Source organism: Leucoraja erinacea, unplaced genomic scaffold, assembly GCF_028641065.1.
Source record: "Leucoraja erinacea ecotype New England unplaced genomic scaffold, Leri_hhj_1 Leri_610S, whole genome shotgun sequence".
Classification (NCBI taxonomy): domain Eukaryota; kingdom Metazoa; phylum Chordata; class Chondrichthyes; order Rajiformes; family Rajidae; genus Leucoraja; species Leucoraja erinaceus.
The window spans coordinates 70,115-92,195 of record NW_026576521.1 but is presented as its reverse complement, the minus strand read 5'-3'; the positions used below and the strand labels follow the sequence as shown (position 1 = coordinate 92,195).

The 22,081-nt window shown below is 45.6% G+C and overlaps 1 protein-coding gene across 1 annotated transcript; it reads left to right on the top strand.

Moving 5' to 3' along the window:
- Positions 1-10,287: 10,287 nt before the first annotated feature.
- Positions 10,288-20,046, top strand: LOC129694301 (keratin-associated protein 19-2-like). Its single transcript, XM_055631010.1, has 7 exons — positions 10,288-10,363; positions 12,773-12,796; positions 13,028-13,054; positions 14,224-14,451; positions 15,192-15,287; positions 17,947-17,982; positions 20,005-20,046. Exons 1-7 carry the CDS (start codon positions 10,312-10,314, stop codon positions 20,010-20,012), a joined length of 471 nt encoding a protein of 156 aa, XP_055486985.1. The 5' UTR covers positions 10,288-10,311; the 3' UTR covers positions 20,013-20,046.
- Positions 20,047-22,081: the final 2,035 nt, after the last annotated feature.

The following is a 22,081-nucleotide window of genomic DNA, read 5'->3' as shown; positions in this document are numbered from 1 at the left end:
CAAGTTCCTCATGGAAGGTTGGCTAAGAAGGTTCAATGGTTGGGTATTAATGATGGAGTAGCAAGATGGATTCAACAGTGGCTGAATGGGAGATGCCAGAGAGTAATGGTGGATGGTTGTTTGGCAGGTTGGAGGCCAGTGACGAGTGGGGTGCCACAGGGATCTGTGTTGGGTCCTTTGTTGTTTGTCATGTACATCAATGATCTGGATGATGGTGTGGTAAATTGGATTAGTAAGTATGCAGATGATACTAAGATAGGTGGGGTTGTGGGTAATGAAGTAGAGTTCCAAAGTCTACAGAGAGATTTATGCCAGTTGGAAGAGTGGGCTGAAAGATGGCAGATGGAGTTTAATGCTGATAAGTGTGAGGTGCTACATCTTGGCAGGACAAATCAAAATAGGACGTACATGGTAAATGGTAGGGAATTGAAGAATGTAGGTGAACAGAGGGATCTGGGAATAACTGTGCACAGTTCCCTGAAAGTGGAATCTCATGTAGATAGGGTGGTAAAGAAAGCTTTTGGTGTGCTGGCCTTTATAAATCAGAGCATTGAGTATAGAAGTTGGGATGTAATGTTAAAATTGTACAGGGCATTGGTGAGGCCAATTCTGGAGTATGGTGTACAATTTTGGTCGCCTAATTATAGGAAGGATGTCAATAAAATAGAGAGAGTACAGAGGAGATTTACTAGAATGTTGCCTGGGTTTCAGCAACTAAGTTACAGAGAAAGGTTTAACAAGTTAGGTCTTTATTCTTTGGAGCGCAGAAGGTTAAGGGGGGACTTGATAGAGGTCTTTAAAATGATGAGAGGGATAGACAGAGTTGACGTGGAAAAGCTTTTCCCACTGAGAGTAGGGAAGATTCAAACAAGGGGACATGACTTGAGAATTAAGGGACTGAAGTTTAGGGGTAACATGAGGGGGAACATCTTTACTCAGAGAGTGGTGGCTGTGTGGAATGAGCTTCCAGTGAAGGTGGTGGAGGCAGGTTCGTTTTTATCATTTAAAAATAAATTGGATAGTTATATGACGGGAAGGGAATGAAAGGTTATGGTCTGAGCGCAGGTGTATGGGACTAGGGGAGAATATGTGTTCGGCACGGACTAGAAGGGTCGAGATGGCCTGTTTCCGTGCTGTAATTGTTATATGGTTATATTATATGGTTATCGGTTTGCATAGACAAAGTCCAATGTCTGCAATGGAGTAGAGGTGAATTGGACAGTGCCCTTGCTAATGTGTGGACCATACACAAAGTCCAATATCCTCAAAGTGGTAGAGGTGTATCGGACATGACCCGAGCTTATGTACGGGCCGTTCACAAACCTGATAACAGGTGGGAAGAAGCTGTTCCTGAGTCTGGTGCAGCTCGTTTTTAAACTCTGTACCATTCTCGGAAAGGGTTCAGGGAAAAAAGAAAGAACGGGGTGGGTGAGTGAGGTCTTCCGATACATGGACTGCTCCTCCTGCTCTCCCTCCTGCACTGAGAGCTGGAATGTTTACACCACTTGCGAACGTTTTGCCGCGTTGCCATAGCCAACATTTTACAAACTTTTATCGCTTTCTTAATAGAGAATTTGGCAATTGCTGTTTATCAGATAAGGTGACCTTTCCGACCAGTGACCTGCTCCAGTAGGTATTGTTTGGAATAGTTTCTCACGCTAATATTGAAAACAGGTGTTTGCAAAGGACTGAAGTAGAATGAAACATAGGCAAGGCAGTTACTTACACCTGTGTAATTTAGAATACCTTCAGTTACACGGTGGAGTTGCGGCAGATAGGACAGGTTTATAGGTAGGATAGTCTATGGATGCATCGCTGGTCGACGTGGGCTCTGTGGGCCGAAGGGCCTATTTCCACGCTATGTCTCTAAATACGTTTTTGATTTAAATATTTGTATTTGAATTTCACAGCAATTTGCATACATACAATGATAACAGACAGTGACAGTCAAGGCATAATTGTGCAACAGTATGTAAGCGACCCTCAAAGCCCTTACCCTTACCCACCTTCAACCCACCCGAATCAGGTCGGTACCAAGGGGACAAACAACACTCACATACATACACATCCACACAAATATGGTAAGATAAACGAAACAAAAAGTACTAAAAAAAAAAAAAGTGGGTCATTAATAACAGTAAATAAGTAAGTAATTAAATAAATAAGTGTGGGGAGGGGGGAGGGTTTAAGGGGAGAGCAGCTGCAGTAGAGCAGAACAATGGTGGAGAGCACTCAGTCCTCTTCCGAGTCCGGGGACAAGTTGAGAGAGTTAACAAGTTCCAAGAAAGGGTTCCATGTATCTAGGAATGTCTTGGTAGAGCCTTTGAGAGAGAACCTAAGTTTTCCAAGCTTTAAATTGTAAAGCACCTCCTTAATCCAGCGGGTGTGTGTCGGGGGACAGGTGAGCCTCCAGTTAAGCAAGATCAGTCTCCGGGCTAACAAGGTTGTAAAAGCTAGAACCCGTTTCACCGCAACAGAGAGGTTGGTGTTGGGAGGGGTACCGAAAATGGCTGACAGTGGGTTTTGAGGAATAGTCTGGCCGTAGGCTCTGCTTATCAAGTCGAAAGCACTCCTCCAAAAGGCTGCTAGCTTAGGGCAAGACCAAAACATATGGCTATGGTTGGCAGAGGATTGATTGCATCTGTTGCAGGTGTCCCTAACAGCGGGGTAAATTCTAGATAATCTTGCATTTGTGTAGTGGACTTTGTGAAGGACTTTGCATTGGATTAGGCCGTGACGGGCACATATGGAGGAAGAATGGATCAAATCCAAGGCAGAGTCCCATTGCTGGTCTGTTAGTTTCGTATTCAGCTCACCCTCCCAAGCAGCTTTTAATGAGATATGAGGTTTCAATATAACCGACCCTAACAAGTTATACAAAACAGAGATGCATTTCTTACGGTTGAGATCTAGAGCTAAGATGGTATCGGTCAGGGTTTCAGGGGGGCGATTTGGGAAATGGGGGAATGTCTTCTTCACAAAATCCCTAATCTGGAAAAAACGAAAAAGGTGGGAGTTTGGGAGGCTATAGTTGGACGAAAGCTCCGCAAAAGACGAAAATATGCCATCCTTGTATAGGTTTTTGATACTACTGATACCGTTGCTATGCCAGGTTTTGAATGCGTGGTCTGTACTTGAAGGTTTAAAGATGTGGTTTTTAAGCAGTGGGGTCAAGATGGAAGGGCCTTGTAAACCGAAGTTTTTCCTGAGTTGACTCCATATCTTGAGCGAGAGGGACGCAATTGGGCCTGCACCCACAGATGTTATAGGAAGGGTGAGTTGGGAGCATAGGACAGACCGCAACGGGAGATGTGAACTCGCCTTTTCCATGTGTACCCAGGTCGGTAGGTGGTCGCAATCATCATTCATCCAATACAGGAGTTTTTGCAAGTTAGCTGCCCAATAGTATCGCCTAAAGTCAGGAAGTGCCAAACCGCCGTCACTCTTAGGAGACTGCAGTATCGCCTTTCGGATACTAGCCGGTTTGCTACCCCATAAAAATTTAGATATTGTCCTTTCTAATTTATCAAAAAAAGATTTAGTGATAAGTATAGGGACGTGCTGGAAAAGATACAGGAATTTGGGTAGGACGACCATCTTGACCAGATGTATCCGGCCCACGAGGGATAGCGGTAAAACTGACCAGCGGTCAAAATCTCGTTCAGCTTTCTCAACCAGAGGCAGGAAGTTTGTGCGGAACATATCAGATAAGGGTGTTGTGATAAAAACGCCGAGGTAGGGTCTGGTCTGGGTCAGATGCATATTTCTCATCAATGTCATATTTGTCATCAATTAGGCAAGGCAACTTTAATTAGGCAAGGCAACTTTAATTAGGCAAGGCAACATTAATTAGGCGAGTCAACTTTAATTAGGCAACTGAGCTTTAGCATTTACAAACCAAAGGCAACACAGCTTTAGCATTTCCAAACCAAAGGCGTTTTTAATAAAGACAATACTAATACGTTCACGATAGCGGGGTGTGACTGGTCCTTGTTCCTTGTGTGTGTCGGATAGTGTGACTGTGCGCGGATCGCTGTTTGGCACCAACTCGGTGACCACAAGAGCCTGTTTCCGCGCTGTATCTCCAAACTAAACTATACTTTACATTTGTTTATGACATATAAATTCTTCTCCGCGGATTGTCACCCTATTATGATGGAGGAGCTTGTGTGGACCTGAGATCCTGAGCGCGCTGCCGTCTGGAACTATGCTCCAGGTAACGCCACCCATGGCGGCAAGGTTGACGGGAAGGGCTCTGACATAAAGTAATCGAACCAACACCTTAAACGGGCGAACAGGCGGAAAACCTTAGTAGAGCGTCTAGTACAACGGCTAGGAAGGCGGATGAAGGCTGCAGCAGAAAAGGGTCTGCGATCTTCATGGACTCCATACCACGCGATCCTGACACAGATCTGTCTAGGATCGTTAAACAAAGTCACGCACATGCGTCCTCCACATAGGGAGTAGCAACTATGAGACACCCATGGCCAGCCATGACCGAAGGGGGGCTAAGATTACAATGACTAATCCATTTTAACCATAGTGAATTAAGAAGATTTACTGAGACAGCTCGTTGCAAGGAGGACAATTCCATTCATCGTTTCCTAAAATGGGATGGGTAGTCTTTCATGAGTAGGAAGGAATTGCAGATGCTGAATTACATCGGAAATTTACACAAATGCTGGAATAACTCAGCGGGACACGCGACATCTCTGGATAGATGGAATGGGGGCCGTTTCGGGTCGATTCCCTTCTTCAGATTAAGCTCAGGCTGAAGAAGGATTTCGAGCCAAAACCTCATTCGTGCCTTCTACCTGTAGATGCTGCCTGTCCCGCTCAGTTACGCCAGCATTTTCTGTCCATCTTGGGTAACCTTTCTTGCTGAATAAATTGACTTTGAAATTTCCCGGGTGAGAGGGTATGAGATACAAGCAGAGGTTGGACAAACTTTTGATTAATTTCTCTGAATCGCCGGAAGTTGAGCGGAGACATAATAGAAGTATTTAAATTTATGAAAGGCACATATGTGGTAGTGTCAGAATTTTGTTTTCCCCCAGGGTAAATGTTTTTACAGATTAGAGGACTTTCATATGAAGAAAGACTGGATAGACTCGGCTTGTACTCGCTAGAATTTAGAAGATTGAGGGGGGATCTTATAGAAACTTACAAATGTATTAAGTGGTTGGACAGGCTAGATGCAGGAAGATTATTCCCGATGTTGGGGAAGTCCAGAACAAGGGCTCACTGTTTAAGGATACAGGGAAAATCGTTTAGGACCGAGATGAGAAAATCAATTTTTACACAGAGAGTGGTGAATCTGTGGAATTATCTGCCACAGAAGGTAGTTGAGGCCATTTCATTGACTATATTTAAGAGGGAGTTAGATGTGGCCCTTGTGGCTAAAGGGATCAGGGGGTATCGAGAGAAGGCAGGTATGGGATACTGAGTTGGATGAACAGCCATGATCATATTGAATGGCGGTGCAGGTTCGAAGGGCCGAATGGCCTACTCCTGCGCCTATTTTCTATGTTTCTATGTAGAGGGCATAGCTTAAAGGTAAGAGGGGTACAGCGTAAATTAGATGAGCGCTGCAAGTTTTTTTATACAGAGGATGGCGGGTGCCTGTATGGAGCCGTGAAGCCAGATACAATGGTAGAGTTTTAGAGGCTTTTATACAACCACACATTTGGAGGAAACATGTTATTTCGCTGGAAAGGGTGCAGAGAAGATTTACAAGGAGGTTGCCAGGACGCAAGGTTCCTGAGCTGCAGGGAGATGGTGAACAGGCTAGGATTTGATTCCGCGGAGCGCAGGGCGACGAGGGGTGATATGGAATGGAATGGAATGGAAAGCTATTTACTGTCATTCAAACCTAGCTTTGAACGAAATTTCATTTCTACAGTGTTTTACATTACCAACAAACCCAAGACACACACTTAACACAGTTTACACAAACATCCATCACAGTGAATCTCCAACAACTCCTCACTGTGATGGAAGGCAAAGTCTTATCTCTTCCCTTTGTTCTTCTCCCGCGGTCCAGCGGTCCAACTGCAGCGTCGAGGCGAGCTGGGGCCGAGCTACCTGCAATGGTGTTTAAGCAAACACGTATATAGTCACATGGATACGATAGGTTTAGTGGGATATTGGCCAAACACAGGCAGGTGGAAATAATGTATATTTGGCACGTTGGTCGGAATGGCCAAATTGTCCCAACGGCATCTTTCATGCTGTATTTCATGACACTATGATTATATGACCCATGTGTCTGCAGGGATTGGAGGGACATTCAAGGGACCTCCCTCGACTACCTTCGACTAGCGTCGCAACCGGCTTCAACTAGACCTGCGACTAAAAAAATATCGATTTTTAAAACGGCAACTTATTTTTAGTCGAGGCCGGTTTTAATCATGATGAAAAAATAGCAGCAACCTCGACCACGCGGGAACCACTTTAGACCATTAGGGAGAGTGACCAAAACCTCCGGTGACCTCATGGAAACCTTGGGTGGCGGGCAAGGTCACCAGAGGTGGCTGTTTAGGTCGCCTAAGTGGGATAGGGGCTTTCGATGTGGTTAGTTTTGCTTCATCATGCCCGGTAAGGACATTATGGGCCGAAGAGGTGTGCGTTTTCACACTTCAATATATCTCGTCAGATAGAAGAGGATAGAAAAGGGAGTGCCCGGGTTGACTGTGGTCCTTGATTAGAACTGTGGCCTTGCTGGGGCTGTGTGAAATGTATCTGGAGTCAATAGAATGGAAGTTGGTTTATGTGATGGTCTGGGCAGCGTCCACAATTCTCTCCAATTTCTTGCTGTCTTGGATGGAGCGGTTGCCAAACCAAGATGTGATGTACCCCGGGGGTCTTATGGAAACATATAAAATTATAAAGTGACTGGACAAGCTAGATGCAGGGAAAAATGGTCCCAATGTTGGGCGAGTCCAGAGCCAGGGGCCACAGTCTTAGAATAAAGGGGCGGCCATTTAAGACTGAGATGAGGAGAAACATTTCCACCCAGAGAGTTGTGAATCTGTGACCATTTGGGACAGAGATAACGAGAAACGTTTCCACCCAGTGTGTTGAGAATCTGTGGCCATTTGGGACTGAGATGAGGAGAAACGTTTCCACCCAGACTGTTGTGAATCTGTGGCCATTTGGGATTGAGTTGAGGAGAAACGTTTTCACACAGAGTTGTGAATTTATGGAATTCCCTGCCACAGACGGCAGTGGAGGCCAAATCACTGGATGGATTTAAGAGAGAGTTAGATAGAGCTCTAGGGGCTAGTGGGATCAAGGGATATGGGGAGAAGGCAGGCACGGGTTATTGATTGGGGACGATCAGCCATGATCACAATGAATGGCGGTGCTGGCTCGAACGGACGAATGGCCTCCTCCTGCACCTTTTTTCTATGTTTTTTGTGTTTCTATGATAAATTGCTTTCTGGGGCAATCAAGATGAACCCCGATAAATCCCTTTCTAGTGCAATCAATGTTACCATGCTGAAGTAATATCCCCCCTTACAAACTGAAAGACTGCAGCAGATCACATCGGCAACAGCTCATGAGTGCTGATGGAATGTTTGAAGATGTCAAATGAAATAAGGGGCATACTGTTCTCAGATGATTATCTCAAGTAGAGAGAAAACAATGTTCAGCCAGTTCCTTTGCAAGCTCCCACTTTTGCCAAGTTTGGGGCAACAACGTGGCTTGTGGACGGTGCCAAGGGCAAGTGAGCATGAAGAGAGGAGTCACATGCGTAGGAGTCACCCAGTCATAGATTCATACAATGTGCAAACCGGATCCATCTCAGTATCCTGTACCTGCCTTCTATCCATACCCCCTGATACCTTTAGCCGCAAGGGCCACATCTAACTCCCGCTTAAATATAGCCAACGAACTGGTCTCAACTACCCTCTGTGGCAGAGAATTCCAGAGATTCACCACACTCTGTGTGTGAAAAAAGTTTATCTCATCTCGGTCCTAAAAGATTTCCCCCGTATCCTTAAACTATGACCCTTGTTCTGGACTTCCCCAACATCGGGAACAATCCTCCTGCATCTAGCCTTTCCAACCCCTTATGAATTTTGTAAGTTTCTATAAGATCCCCCGTCAATCTTCTAAATTCTAGCGAGTACAAGCCGAGTCTATCCAGTCTTTCTTCATATGAAAGTCCTGCCAACTCAGGAATCAGTCTGGTGAATCTTCTCTGTACACCCTGTATGGCAAGAATAGTCCCTGTCTCAACTACATTCTCTGGCAGCTCGTCCCATACACCCGCCACTCTTTGTGTGACAACATTACCCCTAGGATTATTATTAAACCTTTTCTCCTTCACCATAAACCTATGTCGTCTGCTACTCGATCCGACTAATCTGGGCAAGAGAGTGTGCGTCTACCAGATCTATTCATTTCATGACTTAATACACCTTTGTAAAATCACATGTCAGGAATATTGTCCCAGCCTGCTGCACCTCTCTCGATCGCACAGGCCCTGGAGTCCTGGCAACATCTTCGTAAATCTTTTCTCTACCCATTCCCAATGGACCCTTTTCTGTGACATGGAGGCTTTTGGAACACAATACTCTACGTCCTCATCAACCCCTTAAATAACTGCAACATGACCTCCAACTTCTACCCCCTGACTGAAGAAGGACAATGTTCCAAAGGCGTATGGACCAGCTCCCCCCCCCCCCCCCCCCCTATTTTACCTGTGGTACCACCTTCAAGGAAGTTAGTATCTGCATTCGGAGAACCCACTGCTCAAAAGCACTCGCTACAATTCAATTCACTGTGCAGGTCATGCTAATGTTGTAACCATATAACAATTATAGCACGGAAACAGGCCATCTCGGCCCTTCTCGTCCGTGCCGAACACTTACTCTCTCCTAGTCCCGTCTACCTGCACTCAGACCATAACCCTCCATTCCTTTCCCGTCCATATACCTATCCAATTTATTTTTAAATGATAAAATCGAAAACTTCCTCCACCACCCACTTCCACTGGAAGCTCATTCCACACAGCCACCACTCTCTGAGTAAAGAAGTTCCCCCTCATTTTGCCCCTAAACTTTTGTCCCTTAATTCTCAAATCATGTCCTCTTCTTTGAATCTACCCTACTCTCAATGGAAAAAGCTTATCCACGTCAACTCTGTCGATCCCTCTCATCATTTTAGAGACCTCTATCAAGTCCCCCCTTAAACCTCTGCGCTCTAAAGAACAAGTACCTATCTTGTTCGACCATTCTCTGTAACTTCGTGGCTGAAACCCAGTCAACATTCTAGTAAATCTCCTCTGTACTCTCTCTATTTTGTTGACATCTTTCCTATAATTTGGCGACCAGAATTGTATACCATACTCCAGCATTGGCCTCACCAATGCCTTGTACAATTTTAACATTACTTCCCAACTTCTATACTCAATGTTCTGATTTATAAAGACCAGCACACCAAAAGCTTTCTTTACCACCCTATCTACATGAGATTCCACCTTCAGGGAACAATGCACAATTATTACTAGATCCCTCTGTTCAACTGCATTCCTCAATTCGCTACCATTTACCATGTACGTCCTATTTTGATTTGTCCAGCCAAGATGTAGCACCTCACACTTATCAGCACTAAACTCCATCTGCCATCTTTCAGCCCACTCTTCCAAATGGCCTAAATCTCTCTGTAGACTTTTAAAATCTACTTCATTATCCACAACATGGGATTCCACCTTCAGGGAACTATGCGCAGTTATTCCTAGACCCCTCTGTCCCTCTGTTACACTTTAGGAATGGCAACATCTCCCATTTCTTGTAGGAATGTAGCATGCCAAAGGGACAGCGACAGGATGGGTCATATATGTCATGTTTAGTTTAGTTTACTTTGATTTAGTTGACCGAGTCCGGGCCCACCAGCGATTCCCCTACATTAACATTATCATACACACTAGGGACAGTTTATATGTTTTACCGAAGACAATGGGCCTAAAAATCTCCACGTCTTTGGAGCCTGGGAGGAATGCGAACCCACACGGTCACAGGGAGAACGTCCAAACTATCTGCAGAATGCAGAGGCAACGACAGCAAACCAATAAATTCTGAATCCGCTCGACCGTACAAGAGTTCGCATTTTCTTATCTCTCTGACAGCCAGTACGTTACATGTTCACTCATCCCTGCCCAAGTTAGAGTGGCGATGAATCATTGCTTTTGCCAAATGCCACGTTGCACATGGAGCCAACTTTGCGGTCAGGTGGCTCTCAGGCACATAAAAGGCTTGCTTTACACAGCTCACATCACCACGAGTCTGACAACTGACCGCGAACATGTCGGCCCCTTGTCTTCTCCTGGTCGTGCTCGTCGCAGCCATCGCCGTCGGTAAGTCTTTGACTGAGGAGGTCCCTGGATATCAAAGGTGACCGAGGTTGAGTTTGAGTTTAGATTATTGTCACGTGCCGAGACACAGTGAGCAGCGTTTGTTGCGGGCTAACCAGTCAGCGGAAAGACAATACACTGTAACAAACGAACCGTCCACAGTGTACAGATCCATGGTAAAGGGAACAACGTTCAGAGCAAGATGAAGCCAGCAAATTCTGATCACAGATAGTCAGTCGGTCGCCAATGAGGTAGATAGTGTTTCAGGACAGATCTCTGGTCGTTGGTAGGAATGTTACAATGCCCCTGTCCCACTTAGGAAACATGAACGGAAACCTCTGGAGACTTTGCGCCCCACCCAAGTTTGTTTCATAGACATAAAAATAGAACATAGGTGCAGCAGTAGGCCATTCGGCCCTTCCAGCCTGCACCGCCATTCAATATGATCATGGCTGATCATCCAACTCAGTATCCCGTACGTGCATTCACTCCATATCTCCTGATCCATTTAGCCACAAGAGCCACATCTAACTCGCTCTTAAATATAGCCAATGAACTGGCCTCAACTACCTTCTGTGGCTGAGAGTTCCAGAGTTTCACCACTCACTGTGTGAAAAATGTTTTTCTCATCTCGGTCCTTAAAGATGTCCCGCTTATCCTTAAGCTGTGACCGCTTGGCCTGGACTTCCCCAACATCCGGAACAATCTTCCTGCATCTAGCATGTCCAACCCCTTAAGAATGTTGTAAGTTTCTATAAGATCCCCCCTCAATCTCCTAAATTCTAGCGAGTACAAGCCGAGTCTATCCAGTCTTTCCTCATATGAAAGTCCTGACATCCCAGGAATCAGTCCGTTGAACATTCTCTGTACTCCCTCTATGGCAAGAATGTCCTTCCTCAGATTAGGAGACCAAAACTGTACGCAATACTCCAGGTGTGGTCTCACCAAGACCCTGTACAACTGCAGCAGAACCTCCCTGCTCCTCCGTGCGTTTCCCGGAGGTTTTTGTCAGTCTCCCTACCTGCTTCCACTACCTGCAACCTCCGACAACCACCTGCAACCTTTGAGAAGAAACTATCCCCGAATCTGAAGGTATGCCTTTTCACAGTTCTCTACCTCTTTCCCGAAGGGAGAGGGGAGAGGAGAGTGTGGCCGGGTTGCGACTCGTCCTTGCTGATGTTGCTGGCCTGGCTGAGGAAGCGTGCGGTATAAACTGAGTCAATAGAAGCGTGGGTGGTTTGTGTGATGGTCTGGGCTACGTCTACAATTCTCTGCAATTCCTTCCGGTCTTGGATGGAGCTGTTCGCAAACCAAGCTGTGATGCATTCTGATGAAATGCTTTCCACAGTTTCTCTTTAGAAGTCGATGAGAGTTATTGGGGACAGGCGGCTGTGAGGGCTACGCCAATGTATTGTTCTAATGTGGATCTTGACAGATTCTTGATTAGTAAGGAAGCTAGGAGTTTTGGAGCGAGGGCAGGAGAATGGGTTCGACAGGAAAAGATTAATCAGTCAGAAATGAATGGCGGAGTAGACTTGATGGGTCGAATGCCCTAATTCTGCTCCTAGAAATTATGACTTACATTTTCCAGGTGCGGCAGAGGTTCACCTGCACCTCTTCCGATCTCATCTATTGCATTCGCTGCTCTAGTTGGCAGCTGCTCTGCATCGGTGGGACCAAGCGGACGTTTGGCGATCGCTTCGCCCAACCCGTCCGCTCAGTTCGCAATAACCAACCTGATCTCCAGGTAGCTCAGCACTTCAACTCACCCTCCCATTCCGAATCCATACTCTCTGTCCTGGGCCTCCAACATGGCCAGAGTGAGTCTCGTCGCAAAATCGAGGTGCAGCACATCATATTTAGCTTAAGAATTTACACCCCAGCGGTATGAACATTGACTTGTTCAATTTCCGATAGTCCTTGCTTTCTCCCTCTTTCCCCTCCCCTTCCCAGCTCTCCCACAGCCCACCGTCATATCAGTCTGAAGAAGGGTCTCGACCCGAAACATCACCTATTCCTTCGCTCCATAGATGCTGTCTCACCCGCTGAGTCTCTCCAGCATTTTTGTCCACCTTCGATTTTTCCAGAGTCTGCAGTTCTTTCTTAAACAAAGATGTAGAATAAATCTGTTGTACTAGGCAGGCATTGATTGGAAAGTGAGAAGGACGTGGTCCACCTAGAATCAATTGCATGAGATCAGGAAGAGTGATTTGGGTCACATGAAGTGATGAACTGCAAGTTTCTCTGTAGCCTCGCTGGAGTTATTCCCTGTCAGTGTGGGGATGTCAGTCTTTCCTACCTATCCATCTATTGGGAAAAGGTAATGTGGTGAAGCATTGGGCTTGTGCTTGAATAGTGATTATTTACAAGATTCATAAATACAATAATAACACAATTCTCTTTATTTCACAGATTCTTATCCAGTTGTATACGGAGGTAATGTATTTCGTTCATTTTATCTTTCAATTTTAGAACAACAGAATGCTGGTGTGTGGATTTTTAATAACACGGGTTTAAACCCTCTTTCTAATTTAAGGAGAGATTTTTTAACAGTGTCGCAGCTGGTAGCGTCGCGGCCTCACAGCGAGTTTGATCCTAACCTGTCTGTGCGGTGTGTTGCACGTTCTCCCTACAAACAATGCTTATTGTAATCTACTTCCTCAACAGGAAAATCGTACGGATATGGTGGCTATGGTAAGTCCTATCTTTCTGAAATTATTCTCCATTTATTCCAACGTGCGGGGTTGTAGGTTCATAGATTCTCTGTAAATTGCCCCTTGTCAATTATAACATAGACGTAGTGTGAGCGGGTGATCGATGGGCGGCGTGGACTTGGTGGCCCGAGGATCTGTTTCCATTCTGCATCACTAATCCTAAGTATCCAGCTGGTTTGTCACGCAACAGTTATGATATTTGGAAGGATATATTGATACTGAAGGGATTAGAGAGCAATGGGCCAAATGCAGGCATCTGGGGCAATTTGGCGTGCCAAGTCAAACAATATTAACCATGTAACAATTACAGTACGGAAACAGGCCATCTCGGCCCTTCAAGTCCGCGCCGAACACTTATTCGCCCCTAGTCCCATCTACCTGCATTCAGACCATAACACTCCATTCCTTTCCCGTTCATATACCTATCCAATTTATTTTTAAATGATAAAATCGAACCTGTCTCCACCACTTCCACTGGAAGCTCATTCCACACCGCTACCACTCTCTGAGTAAAGAAGTTCCCCCTCATGTTACCCCTAAACTTTAGTCCCTTAATTCTCAAGTCATGTCCTCTTGTTTGAATCTTCCCTCTTAAATATAGCCAATGAACTGGCCTCAACTACCTTCTGTGGCAGAGAATTCCAGAGATTCACCACCCACTGTGAAAAATGTTTTTCTCATCTAAAAGATTTCCCCCTTATCCTTAAACTGTGTGACCCCTTGTTCTGGACTTCCCCAACATCGGGAACAATCTTCCTGCATCTAGCCTGTCCAACCCCTTAAGAATGTTGTAAGTTTCTATAAGATCCCCCCTCAATCTTCTACATTCTAGTGAGTACACGCCGAGTCTATCCAGTCGTTCTTCATATGAAAGTCCCGAAACGTTGCCTATTTCCTTCGCTCCATAGATGCTGCTGAACAAGCTGAGTTTCTCCAGCACTTTTGTCTACCTTAGCTCAAAACCTTGATCGGCAAGGGCAAGTAGGGCCAGAGGGCATGTTTCCGCGCTTCTGGCTCTGTGAATCTATGACTGAAAATACACCGTAACACATGATTCACCAGATAAAAGGAAAAACACAACGACTGTGTGACGTTTATTTGCGAATTGTTTCAGCCAACAATGTTTATGCCTGGCTGTTGCTCCTACAGGAAGCTGGCCCTGGTATGGCTGGTATAGCGGGTACGGTGGGGACGGCGGGTACGGTGGAAAAGGCGGATACGGTGGATACGGTGGATATGGAAAGGGTGGATACGGTGGATACGGAAAGGGTGGATACGGTGGATACGGATACGGTGGATACGGTGGATACGGAAAAGGTGGATACGGTGGATACGGAAAGGGTGGATACGGTGGATACGGTGGATACGGAGGCTATGGTAAGTGTTCCCCTTCACCCTTGTGGCCGCACAATGACGTCGCGGTAGATATGCTGCCCCACAGCCCAAGAAACAGAGGTTTGATCATAACCTCGGGTGCTGCCAATACAGAATTTGTATGTTGTCCCTGTGACTACGTGAGGTCCCTCCTGGAGCCCTGCTGTCCCTCCACGTCCAAAACACGTGTAGGTTTGTGGGTGAATTGGTTACGGTAAAATTATAAATTGTCAGTAGTGTGTAGGATAGTGCCAGTGTACGGGGAGATCATTGGTCGGCACGGACTCGAAGGGCCGAGTCTATCCAGTCTTTCTTCATATGAAAGTCCTGCCATCCCAGGAATCAGTCTGGTGAACCTTCTCTGTACTCCCTCTATGGCAAGAATGTCCTTCCTCAGATTAGGAGACCAAAACTGTACGTAATACTCCAGGTGTGGTCTCACCAAGACCCTGTACAACTGCAGTAGAACCTCCCTGCTCCTATACTCAAATCCTTTTCCTAAGAATGCAACCATACCATTCGCTTTCTTCACTGCCTGCTGCACCTGCATGCCTACTTTCAATGACTGGTGCACCATGACACCCAGGCCTCGTTGCATCTCCCCATTACCTAATCGGCCACCGTTCAGATAATTGACATAATACATGATTCACCAGTTAAAAGGAGAAACACACCGACTGAGTGGCGTTTATGTCCGAATTGTTTCAGCCAACAATGTTTATGCCTGTCTGTTCCTCCCACAGGAGGCGGGTACGGTGGCGGCTACGGTGACGGCTACGGTGGCTGGTATGGACACGGTGGACACGGTGGATACGGTGGATACGGACACGGTGGCTATGGTAAATATTCTACTTCTCTCTTCATGTGCAGCACAGTGACGTCGCGATTGAGATGCTGCCCCGCAGCCCAAGAAACAGAGGTTTGATCCTAACATCGGGTGCTGTCACTACAGAGTTTGTATGTTGGCCCTGTGACTACGAGGGATTACTCCATGTGCCCTGGTTTTGCTCCACGTCCCAAAGACGTGTGGGTTTGTGGGTGAATTGGCTTCGGTGAAACTGTAAATTGTCAATATTGTGTAGGATAGTGTCAGTGTACGGGGAGATCATTGGTCGGCACGGACTCGAAGGGCCGAAAGGCCTGTTTCCATGCTTATTCCGAAACGTCACCTATTCCTTTTCTCCAGAGATGCGGCCTGACCCGCTGAGGCCCTCCAGCACTCTGTGTCTACCTAAACCTATATCCTCTGGTTGTCGATTACCATATTTGGGGTAAAATTGTGAATATGAGCGCCCTGGTGAGGAAGAGACTACAAAAAGTAGTAAACACTGCCCAGTCCATCATCGGCTCTGACCTTCCTTCCATCGAGGGGATTTATCGCAGTCGCTGCCTCAAAAAGGCTGGCAGTATCATCAAAGACCCACAACATCCTGGCCACGCACTCATCTCCCTGCTACCTTCAGGTAGAAGGTACAGGAGCCTGAAGACTGCAACAACCAGGTTCAGGAATAGCTACTTCCCCACAGCCATCAGGCTATTAAACCTGGCTCGGACAAAACTCTGAACAGTAATAACCCATTATCTGTTATTTGCACTTTATCAGTTTATTTATTCATGTGTTTTGGAGTAAATCCCTGCTATGTTCTGTTGTGCTGGGGCAAAGCAAGAATTTCATTGTCCTATCAGGGACACATGACAATAAACTGTCTTGAATATTCACCCGATCTATTCCCTTCCCAATTGTACACGCCTATATCAGATCAACCTTTACCTTTTTGAGCTTGAAGAAATAAAGTCGTATCCTGCCCAACCATGTCCTATATATCAGGTCCTCAAGTCCTCTCAACATCCTTGCCCATCTTCTCTGCGCCCATTCTTGCTTAGCTCCATCCTCCCAGAAGCAAGGTAACCAAAGCTAAGCACAATATTCCAAGTGTATCTTGGCCATCTCGTAGCAGTGATGACAAAGATTCCACAGTCTGCTGAGCAAGTCGAGCATTTAATAAAAATAATTAAATGCTGGAATGATGGCAAACATGGGGAAACTGAATTAATATTTTATGTTGACGACCTGCCGTTAGGAATATACATCAGCATTCCAGTACGCTAGTATGGGTGGTGTGGCCTGAAGGGACCGGTTTTCAGAGGGCTAGTATGGACATTGTGGGCCGAATGAATTATTGGGCTGGCGGTTCAGTCACTCAAGCCTGTTGAGCTGGCAGCTCACTCACCCACAGCTGGTGGGCTGGCAGTTGACTCACGGCTATTCCTTGAAATTCCATTTCAAGCATGGTGCAAGGGCACCAACTGCATGGGCGGTTTCATACCATTTGAAGCAGGTTGCAAGGCCGCTAACGACAGCGAGTCGTGACCTCTCACTCCTGTATCGTGCAGAGACTGAGCCACGCCCACATTTCTGGGTTTTATAGTCCCTCACACCCTCCCACCAGAGTGGCCTTCATGACGTGATTGACAGGGGAGAGAATCTCCATTTTTTAAAACTAAGAACTTTTTTATTTTTCATCGATGGGAGAAATCCTCGGCACCTGATTAGCGGAGGGGGGCTCTGAGTAAGATGGCCAAAAATCACAGCCGTATGTGGTAGCGTTTTTCCTAATATCGAAATAAAGCGCAAACAGGAAGTGGTCAAGATTAGACTTGTAATTAAATCGAGGCTAGGCAACTTTAATTAGGCAATGCCACTTTAATTAGGCAAGGCAACTTTAGTTAGGCAAGGCAACTATAATTAGGCAAGCAACGTTAATTAGGCAAGGCAACTTTAATTAGGCAAGGCAACATTAATTAGGCGAGTCAACTTTAATTAGGCAACAGAGCTTTAGCATTTACAAATCAAAGGCAACACAGCTTTAGCATTTCCAAACCAAAGGCAACACAGCTTTAGCATTTCCAAACTACATTTTCAAACCACATTAAGGGCACTGACAGGTCAGTAAGACCACTGACAATTTAGTAGACATGTGTTCAGTGTTATTCACAGCTCAGACTGAGAGACGTGACCCTCTCGCTCCCACATCTTGCAGAGACTGACTGAGGCACTCAACACATCCGGGTTTTATAGTCCCTACGGAAAGGGCGTGTCCTTCAGCAGAGAGAATCTCAACATTTTTTAAACACTAATAACTCTTTTATTTTTCATCGATGGGAAGAATCTTCTTGTCCTGATCGGTTGAATGGGACTTTGAGTAAGATAGCCAAAAATCACAGCCGGAAGTGGCAGCGTTTTTTCAAAAATCAAAATTGAGTACAACGGGAAGTGGTCAAGTTCAGACTTTTAGTACTATAGATGGCTGGATCCGGTCACGAACTCGCTGGTGGACTGCCGAGGGCTCATAACCCAAGATTCAATAACTAAGAAATAAACAGCATCCGACTGAGTTAAAAAATTAAAGGCTATCAATCTATCTATCTATTAAAGTGTTCATTTCTAAATTAGTTCCTTCAAACATTATTCACACCAATCTGTTTTTCCCCCCACAGGAGGGTCATATGGATCCGATCACTACGATAGCTCCGGTATGTTTATTGTGGTTCAACACATTCTTCCTTTTATTATCAAAACACTGAAGAACAGATGACAGTCAATGTTGGAATAACGAAGGCGGCCAGATGACCAGGGTTAATGACTCATGTCGCCGACCTGCCCCGTCACTGAGGGGAGCAGAACTCCCTCACAGTTGGCTGTTCATGGAGGGATGGGGCAGAGAATGAATCACGATTCCTAGGGTTAAACACTGCGGTGATGGGATGAATTAGGTTGAGTTAGGTTGTGTGGGCTTGGTTTGCTTAGGTCGGATAAGCGTGAGCTGAGGCGTAGCAAAGGGATTTGAGTATAAGACCAGGGAGGTTCTACTGCAGTTGTACAGGGTCTTGGTGAGTTGGTGAGACCACACCTGGAGTATTGCGTACCGTTTTGGTTTCCTAATCTGAGGAAATACATTCTTGCCATAGAGGGAGTACAGAGAAGGTTCACCAGACTGATTCCTGGGATGGGAGGACTCTCATATGAAGAAAGACTGGACAGACTCGGCTTGTACGCGGTAGAATTTAGAAGATTGATAGAATATAGAAATGTACAAAATTCTTGCCATAGAGGGAGTACAGAGATGGTTCACCAGACTGATTCCTGGGAGGGCACCTGCACTCCTGCACCTATTTTCTAGGTTAGTTTAGGATGCTTTGTTTTAGTTTAGTTTAGATTAGTTCAGTGTCGTTTAATTTAGATTAGTTTTGTGCAGCTCAGTTCTCTTTAGTGCAGTTTATGTTAGGGTGGTGCAGATCAGTTTAGCCTATTATAAGTTAGTTTTGTTTTGTTAAGTTCATTTCAGTTTAAATTAGATTAAATTACTAACCTTTAGCGAGTACACACTAATCGTGGACTAATTCTGGAAAACCCTCGTATGCACCCTTTCTAAAACGTCCACATTCCACGTGACCAGAACTGTACATATTATACCCTAACCAAAATGCAGTATGGCTACAAAATACATTCCCAGGCTAAGGGATGTATTTATAGAAACATAGAAACATAGAAAATAGGTGCAGGAGTAGGCCATTCGGCCCTTCGAGCCTGCATCGCCATTCAATATGATCATGGCTGATCATCCAACTCAGTATCCTGTACCCGCCTTCTCTCCATACCCCTGATCCCTTTAGCCACAAGGGCCACATCTAACTCCCTTTTAAATATATCCAATGAACTGGCCTCGTCTACCTTCTGTGGCAGAGAATTCCACAGATTCACCACTCTCTGTGTGCAAAATGCTTTTCTCATCTCGGTCCTAAAAGATTTCCCCCTTATCCTTAAACCCCTTGTTCTGGACTTCCCGAACATCCGGAACAATCTTCTTGTATCTAGCCTGACCAACCTCTTAAGAATTTTGTAAGTTTCTATAAGATCCCCCCTCAATCTTCTAAATTCTAGCGAGTATAAGCCGAGTCTATCCAGTCTTTCTTCATATGAAAGTCCTGACATCCCAGGAATCAGTCTGGTGAACCTTCTCTGTACTTCCTATCTTGCAAGAATGTCTTTCCTCAGATTAGGAGACCAAAACTGTACGCAATACTCCAGGTGTTGTCTCACCAAGACCCTGTACAACTGCAGTAGAACATCCCTGCTCCTATACTCAAATCCTTTTGCTATGAAAGCTAATATTCCATTCGCTTTCTTCACTGCCTGCTGCACCTGCACGCCTACTCTTTGGGGTTAGACAACTGGACCTGAGATCATGCTATCATGGACTTCATTTCTCCACAAATGCTACTTCACTTGCTCAGCGTTTGACCTGCTCTGTTTATTTATTCAAAATCCACCAAGATCCTACCATTATAATTGTGCAAAATTATGTCCTATTTTTCAAAACCGGCTAAAATATTAGCAAATGGCTGGATCATTTCTGGAACTAATTGAAGAACATATGAGGCGTCATTCTCCAATATTCCACAGCTAATAAATAAACTGCATCAGACTGAGTTAAAATGTTCATTTCTGAATTAAATCCCGCAAAAAATATTCATGCCAGTCTGTTTCTCCCACAGATTATTAATCGGCGTCTGGATATGATAACGGCGGTGGCCATGGTAAATTTTTATGGTTCAATATATTCTTTACTGTTTTCCCAAAACTCTGAAGGACGGGCGACAGAATACTGGAATAACGCAGATGGCCAGAGGGTCAGGGTTTATGTTTCATGTGGACGACCTGCCAGTAGAAACTCCGTTAGTGAGAGGAACTGAATTCCCTCGTGGTTGGCTGTTGAAGGAGGGAAGGGGTAGTGAATGAAGCAGGAATCCTCGGGTTCAACACTGTGAATATTGAATCGAGTTTGGTTGGGGTGCGTTGAATTGAGTTTAGTACATTTCAGTTTGCATTGATTTTGTGAAGTTCACCTGAGTTTGGTTTAGTGTAGTTCAATTTTCCGGTTAAGACATCCTGGGATGTCAGGACTTTCATATGAAGAAAGACTGGATAGACTCGGCTTGTACTCGCTAGAATTTAGAAGATTGAAGGGGGATCTTATAGAAACTTACAAAGTTCTTAAGGGGTGGGACAGGCTAGATGCAGGAAGATTGTTCCCGATGTTGGGGAAGTCCAGAACAAGGGGTCACAGTTGTAAAAAGACCGTTCCTCCCACCGACTCCATGCTGAACATCGATCACCCGTTCACACTAGTTCGATGTTACCCATGCATTCTCTGTACACTAGTGACAATATACAGATGTCAGTTAACTTACACAATGTGTTGTTATTTTTGTACTATTCGGTTGAATGGAATATTTTGTCTATTGTGGAAACCGGTTAAAACAAAAGCGTTTTTCCAACGTGGAACAGCTGAGCGCCTGTAGTTGTGATGCACTGTGATATGTTTCCCGTTGTACAACTGACTGTGCCGAACTTGATGCCAAGCAAAACTAATCACCTATGCCTGCTCATGGTCCATATTCATGCATTCCATAGATTTCCATGCGCTTATCTCAAAGACGCTTAAACACCACTGTCGCACCTGCCTCCACCACCACTCCGGGCAGCGGGTTCCAGCCACACACGGCCCTCCTGGCAACGAACTTTCCCGACACTACTATTGTAAACCTGCCCCCTCTCACATTCAACCTGTGCCCTGTGTGGGGTTTTTAAGGAACCTCTAGTTTCCTCCCACACATTCAGATTAGGCAAATTGGCTCAAAGGTGGATCCAAATTTGGCCCTTGTGGCTAAAGGGATCAGGGGGTATGGAGAGAAGGCAGGTACTGGATACTGAGTTGGATGATCAGCCATGATCATATTGAATGGCGGTGTAGGCTCGAAGGGCCGAATGGCCTACTCCTGCACCTATTTTTCTATGTTTCTATGTTTCTATGTTTCTAAATGCTGGAGGAACTCAGCGGGACAGGCAGCTTCTATGGAGAGAAGAAATGGGCGACGTATCGCGTAGAAAAATAATGGAAGAGGCGGAGACAGTGGGCTTGTGGGAGAGCTGGGAATGGGGAGGGGAATGAGGGGAAGGCAAGGACTATCTGTAATTAGAGAGATAATTGCTCATACCGCTGATTTGAAAGCTACCTAAGCGAAGTATGAGATGCTGATCCTCCAATTTGCGCTGGGCCTCACTCTGGCGATGGAGGAGGCCCAGGACAGAAAGGCCAAATTCGGAATGGGAGGGGGAGTTGACGTGCTGAGCCACCGGGAGATCAGGTTGGTTAATACGAACTGAGCGGATGTGTTGGGCGAAGCGATCGCCAAGACTGCGTTTGGTCTCTCTTCCGATTTAGAGTTGACACCTGGAACAGCGGATGCAGTGGATTTGGTTGGAGGAGGTAAAGGTGAACCTCTGCCTCACCTGGGCCCTTGGATGGAGTCGATGGGGGAGATGAATCGACAGGTGTGGCATTTCGTAGACAAAAATGCTGGAGAAACTCAGCGGGTGAAACGACATCTATGGAGCGAAGGAAATAGGCACCATTTCCTGCGGTTGCATGGGAAAGTACCCGTGGAGGGGCTAGTTTAGGGGGGAAGGAACGAATGGACCAGGGTCCATTATTTGTTGTATTCCACGGCTGATGGGGTGGAAGCTGTGGATTGGCTTGGTAACATTTTAAATTGTCCCGAGTTTGTGTGG

Bases quoted from the DNA above. Each gene is read 5' to 3' on its own strand.
- LOC129694301 (XM_055631010.1), top strand. From the start codon at position 10,312: ATGTCGGCCCCTTGTCTTCTCCTGGTCGTGCTCGTCGCAGCCATCGCC. The intron at 12,797-13,027 runs GTAATGTATTTC...CTTCCTCAACAG, and splicing joins TTATCCAGTTGTATACGGAG to GAAAATCGTACGGATATGGT. The intron at 15,288-17,946 runs GTAAATATTCTA...TTCCCCCCACAG, and splicing joins ATACGGACACGGTGGCTATG to GAGGGTCATATGGATCCGAT.